The sequence below is a fragment of the Girardinichthys multiradiatus genome, chromosome 20 (assembly GCF_021462225.1).
Source record: "Girardinichthys multiradiatus isolate DD_20200921_A chromosome 20, DD_fGirMul_XY1, whole genome shotgun sequence".
Taxonomy (NCBI): Eukaryota; Metazoa; Chordata; class Actinopteri; order Cyprinodontiformes; family Goodeidae; genus Girardinichthys; species Girardinichthys multiradiatus.
In genome coordinates, this window is record NC_061812.1 from 40,775,529 (window position 1) to 40,782,114 (window position 6,586).

General features: G+C 36.7%; 1 protein-coding gene across 1 annotated transcript; it reads left to right on the forward strand.

Annotated features, from left to right (window-relative positions):
- LOC124856738 (opioid growth factor receptor-like protein 1) lies at nt 1–5,029 on the forward strand. The gene is made up of 8 exons (XM_047347535.1): nt 1–425; nt 1,819–1,881; nt 1,961–1,999; nt 2,078–2,132; nt 3,718–3,796; nt 3,872–3,938; nt 4,010–4,158; nt 4,245–5,029. The coding sequence occupies exons 1-8, from the start codon at nt 21–23 to the stop codon at nt 4,534–4,536; spliced, it is 1,149 nt and encodes a 382-aa protein (XP_047203491.1). The 5' UTR covers nt 1–20; the 3' UTR covers nt 4,537–5,029.
- The last annotated feature ends 1,557 nt before the right edge of the window (nt 5,030–6,586 follow it).

Below are 6,586 nucleotides of genomic sequence, written 5' to 3' on the forward strand. Positions count from 1 at the left end.
CTGATGTGCTGTCGGCTGTGATGAGTTGGTTAAATCTGTTTTACCGCATTCGTCGCAGAATGCCTGGCTTTAAAGACCTATTTTATAATGTTTTTGGATGGTTCATTTTTGGATTAATTAATCCACTATGGCGCTGTATATCACGGATCCCAGCTCTTCCGTTGTTTTCTGGATGGCGACGGCGGGGGGAGATCGAACATGACCCGGAACAAAGTGAAGACAAGCAGCGATTGAGAAAGTATTCTTCGGATGTGAAGGCAGGTGTCACCGAGGTCCTGCCGGACAATCGCAATGAGAGCTGGCCGTCAGAGAAGAAAGCAGAAGAAGAGGATGAGTTGCACTGTGACTATGATTCAACCTGGGAGAGTGAGCACGTTGAGAGCCTTCCAAGCAAGAAGACCACCTATTCTAGAGGGCACAGAAATGTGAGTAGGTCTACAACTTTGTTATAGAGGTTAGGGCGCTGAATTGCACAATTATTATTATTAATAATAATTAATTACTATTAATAATTGTCAATTATTTCCTACACTGATTAAACGAACATTACCCAATAAAAGTGGCCTAACTATTTACGAGCATTTGGTTTAGGTAGATTTGAATCCACATTTCTGATTGAAAAATTGTCACTTTAAAAGCTAAAGGTTACTTACATACATCTAATTCCAAACCAGTTTCTGGAAAGTCTTAAAAAGTCATATTTAATAAGGCCTTGAAAACACTTTAGTATGGCCAAATTTCCTAATCCAGGTCGTTAATTATATTTGTATATTTGTTTACTCCTGAAGTGTGAATTCTGACAAGAAAGTGGGAGTTTTATATCTAATATGGCTTCCCTGCATGTAGAATTTGGTAAAAGTTGCCATTGTTCTGACAATCTGTGCTTCCTCTTTGACTTTTATTACTCTAGCATCCCTTGGTTGGTGCTGCCCTTTTTAAAAATGGCATAATGAAGTTTAGGTGGAGAAAAGCAGCACCACCAACTGTTGTAGGTAGACTGTAGGACTCAGATCAAGGCCCATGACAAAAAATAAATAAATCAAGTTAAATTGACAGAGTTATGTTGAACTTCCTTAGGTTGTCAAGTAAGTTAAGTAAAAGTTCAGTAAGTTGTGAAGTTGGTATTTCTTTCTAATTTATATACGTCAGGTGTTAAAAACTCAAATTTAACTCACTGAAACCATTGATAAATTGTTTTATGATTATGGTATAAAACTATTTTGAAATAGTAACAAACATTTTAAATCTATTCTAACAAGGTGACATGTAAAGCTTTCCCCTGACAACTCCAGCTAAGATGGCAACCACCTCCGTTAGGGTTAAGAGGCTCAGCATGCTAGCAAGTTGTTTTAGCAGGATGCTAGCAAGTCTGCCTGTAGCTTTAGATCTGTTGCTTATAACCAGCTAAAGGTGCATAAAAACCAAAATGCTTCTTCCACCAAAAGAACTCTGTCTTAAGCCTAAGTCTTATGTCAGTTCTTCACTTTTGCTAAGTTGATATTCATTTTGAAATACAATCCATGCAAATATATCAACTTTCCTGCTTTCTGTGGACATTTTCATAATGAATGAGGCGAAAGTTTTACTGACGCATCATTTTCAGTTATATTCTAATTACTAAGGTATAACAATGTATAATGTAATGCTGACATTATATCATGCCTGATTAAAATATAATAAATAATTTCAGTGGCTAATATTTAACACCTTCTAAAATTCCTTTTTGCAGTATCTCTATCTTCCTGGTTTTATATTTCTCCTAAGCACATAGGAGAGCTGAGCCAAGTGTTATAATGATGTGACCGTTTTCTTTTTCAGTACAAATTCAGCAGGTTTGAAAATGCTGCAAGAGACATGTGGAACTACAGGCATGACTACCCAGTAAGTTTGACACATATAAAGTCACACACACAGCATCGCTGTACTTGTACATTAGCCTACAACTTATTTTTTCCCACAGAACCTACACAGGACAGAAAACTCCTGGCAGCAAGAACATGTACGTACAAATCCACCCGTTTTAAAGTTAGTTTTCTTTTAATATCTTGTCAAAATGAAATGCTTTTTTCGTGAATAGGATGCCAAGCCCAATCTGAACTTTTACCTTGGGAACACACCCTCCTTACCAGACGGTAGGCCTGCCACTAACACTATAATTTGTTGTGATGACAGTGAAAGTGATGTGGATAATTAGAAAAGCTGAGACTGTATGAAAGTTTCATATTAGGGGTAAAACATCATTCAAACATGAATTTCAGCCCTGCGATAAATTCCAATTAATATTTTGACGGTAAAGCTTTTCCACTTTATAACACTGGTGTCACCTCTCATGATGCTTATAGGGGTTATGGCCTTTAAGATATTAAGCAAGAAAGTGGTTCAGGAGTTATTTAGTTCTAATCTTCCTGGAAATGTCTCGTAGTGTTCGTTAGAGCAAATGTTTGCACTTTTTGTTTTCCATTTTCTGTTTTCTAGAGATTCTTTGAGTCAGGTCAGGCCAGTACCCATACCCTCCTCTGCAGATGCCCTTATAGTGTTTGGAGAGGGTGGTTTTAAAATGTCCTGTTGAAGAATGCATGGATTTTACATGAAAAAAGATTTTATGTTTACAGCCTAAAATGTGGACAAATACTATCAAATCAAATTGAACTGTGGCAAAACTTGAAATATACTGAATTCATGTCGTGAAGTCAGATTGAATGTTAGAAGTGTTGTGTCTATGTCAAGTTGATATTAGCCAGGGATGGGATGGTGATGTTACCGTATTGTTACTGCGATACAAATATAAAAGCACTTTTCAAAAGATTCTTTTATTTATTAAGGGGCAAAACTAAACCAACCTGGCCCTATGTGACAAAGTCATTAACCCGTAACCCAATAACTGATTGTCACACAACTACCATTATCTGTGATTACTGGCAATGAGTAATTACGTCACGGTAGAGCATTTTAGCCCACTCTTATTTTTTTATGTTTTTATTTATCCACATTAGGGGGCTCTCACTGTGGTCTGCTGCCGTCCCAAAGATCTAAAATGGTTTTGCAACCTTTTTCAGAGGGATAGACATCAATTTCTTATCTGTTTTTGAATTTCTTTAAATCGGGGCATGATGTGTTGCTGTTTGAGATCATTCAGCCGACTTCGTGTTGTCAGACTGGTTCTATTTGGGTGATTTCTTGATTGTTGAGGTGTGGCAGTAATCGGTACAGGGGTGGGTAGTAAAATTGAACCAAAATGTGGTTCATCAAAGACAATTAATGATTTAAAAAAGAGGCCCATTACTTTTTTACAGTAATGTGGATAGTTTTTTTCTCTTAATAAATGAAGTCATCATTTGAAAAGTGATTTTGTATTTATTCAGGTTGTTTAAAACATGTACCTGTGACAAAAAAGCAAAAATAAATCAAATCTGTAAGAGGGCAAATACTTTTCAATACTTGTTGACAGCATTGTATTTGTTATATATTGTGCAGCCCTGGTTATTCTCCAGTTAGGTTTCTCTACACTCTGCAATGAGATTCTTTTTGTTAAACACCTTGATTGCAATCTACAGCATGTCCAGAAAATACATTTTATTTCAGTAATGAGGTTTAGTAAAGCAATACATTACTACATGCAGCTTCTTAATCCTACTACAGAAAACTGGCAAATCCACCTCATTATTTTAATCTTCTTAAAACTGATTTACGACCACTAACCATAGCGTTTGTCATCAGGTGTCTACATTAAAGACTTCCACAACAACTGGTATGGAGACCATGCCAAACTGGAGTGTGTGCACACCTTTATTCAGTGGTAAGGTACAACCCGATGTGAAGATTTAAAGGAAAGGCTTAAGTGCCAGTTTATAATTATAGTTTTCTCTGAAAGGCTGTTTCCTCTGCAAGAACCAGGGATGAACTATGAAGCCAAAACTCTGACAAAGCAGGAAATTCAGGTAATGTTTAAAAACAAGAGATTCTGTTTGAATAAAACTAGGTTCTCACAGAATACGTGTATTTCCTTCAGGATTTTCTTAACAGTGACGATGCAAAGTGCAATCTACGGGTCTCTTATGAGCTGATGTTGGATTTTTATGGCATCAAGTTAAAAGATGTGAAAACAGGAGAGGTGACCAGAGCAGCCAACTGGAGTAAGAGGTTCCAAAATCTTAACAGGTGAGCCATTTTAGCATTTTTCCAAAAATGATATCCGGGTTCTTTAGCTGCATTTTAAATCAGTTTTTAACCCTACTGCCTTTTAGACACACACATAACAACTTGCGCATCACCCGCATCCTGAAGTGCCTGGGAACTCTTGGATACCCCCACTACCAAGCCCCTCTAGTTCAGTTCTTCCTTGAAGAGACTCTCGTCAACAATGAACTTCAGAGTGTCAAAGACAGCGCCCTGAGCTACTTTGTATTTGCCGTACTCAATAGGCAAGAGCGTCAGAAGCTTCTAAAGTTTGCCTATGAGCACTATGAGCCCAAAGAGGAGTTTGTGTGGTGCCCGAAGAAAATCCAGAGGGTATGGTCAAGCCATTGGCAGGAATAGAGCTACATGAACGATGGTGAGACAGGTGGTTGGGAGTGCCCCTTACTGGCATACAAGTAATGATGTTGGAGCAAAAAGTATGTCGACAGTAACTATAAACATTTTATGCAAAATCTGTTAAATAAATGCTGGTTATAAAGCTATATACATGTAAAGATGAGTCTACTGTCCTGCACTGAATAGCTTAAATAGAATGCAGTTGTTTTTTGAGGTATAATATCTAAATAATTTTCCAGTTGTTTCCTTATTCTTACTGTTCTTTAGTTCTGAATGTATGTGCTGCACTAATTAACTTAAAGAACTGGGATAAATTGAGTACTTTTACAGTAGCAAAGAAAACAGAAGGATGATTTTAACCTGTGATTACTTTTACTCATAACTGTTATTTAGTTTGAATTTTAAAGTCAGGATGTTCATAGTCCACTTGTTTAAATTGCTGTGTTCTTGAATCATAATTCATGCAATTTGTCATTAAAGGAATATAAATACATTACATAACCTGACTCATTTTGAATTAAAATGTAAGACTTTAGTGAAAAAAAGCTTACTGTTTCTGCATGTTTTACATCTTAAACATCCCTGAAAAAGCATTGTTTTACAGATGATATATAATAAATTGATAACTCTGGAACAGTTGTAGAGATCCAAAGCTCATGCAGGACAATCTGTTGGAATGTTGGCCAGGAACTCCATGAATCTGTCCTTCACAGAACATTGGCAAGAAGAAAATCACTTTTAAAAGGAAGCTACATGTGTCCTGTTGAAAGCTGGCAGATGACACATTAAAAAGGGTGGTTCTATCAGATGAGATCAATATTTACTTTTTTGGTCTACATGCAAAATTTTGTGAAGGGAAAAACGTGGTGGCAGAATCATGCTATGGGAATTCTTTTCCTCAGCAGAGATGGGGGGGCTGGTCAGAGTTGATGGGAGTCTTGGAGAAAAAAGCTGTCATATGTTGCAAAACCTGTGACTAGGGTGGTCCTTAAAATACAGCCGGAGCTACTTTGGATTGGTCGATTAAAGCATATTCATGTATTAGAATGGCCCAGTCAAAGTCCAGGCCTACATCCAGAGGTGGGACCAAGTCATTACTTCCCAAGTCCCAAGTAAATCTCAAGTTTTTTTAGTTAAGTTTCAAGTCAAGTCCAAAGTCAAGAGAAGTCCTAAATTAAGTCCAAGTCAAATGGTGCAAATTTCACATCATTGACAAGCCATAATGTGCTATCCCTTAAACACTATACACAAAAAATGTCACAAAGCAGCTAAACAAATGCTTTCAATAAATGTTTAACTTCTTTCCCAAAGGCTGTCAGCCCTGCAGTGGACTGGAAACTTTCTGCAATCTGTTCAGGGTGTACCCAACATTTCACTTGTTGGCAGCTGGGATAGGCTCCCTAACCCACCTGCCTGACAAGAGCCTAAATATGATGTAGCAGAAGAACATGAATGGTTGGATAAAGGCCATCATGAACCAAATTTTAAATGCCAGGATACAAATCATTGACATGGTAGTGTCATAATTCCAAACACTATAAACCAGTTAGAAAAACAAGAAAATTCCTTCCAGGTGTTCCTTTTCAATATTTTATTTTTCCAAACTAATAATCAATGGAACAAAATATTTTTTATGTATAGAACGATTCTTTAAACCTTACAAACAATGCAAATAGTTTATATTTATACATAGAGTATTTTTATTAGCATTATTTTGTGTGGTAAATTTTTTACTTTAACGAATCAAATCATTTCAAGACAATATGCTCAAGTCCAAATCAAGTCGCGAGTCTTCTCTGATTTATAACCAATATTGTATAGAGAAACCAAAATTCATGGATCTCAAATATTCCCAATAAAATACTGAGGATTTTGCTTCTAATCTGACAAAATCTGGAAACGTTTAAGGTTTAGGAATACTTTTTGGATGCACTGTATGCATTTTATTTACCCCCAACAGAAACATTCACTCATACTCAACTGTCAATAATACAAAAGGTTGTGGGTCTGTAATGTACACAACTGTTGGATGCGAAAGATCTAGTGGCTCGTT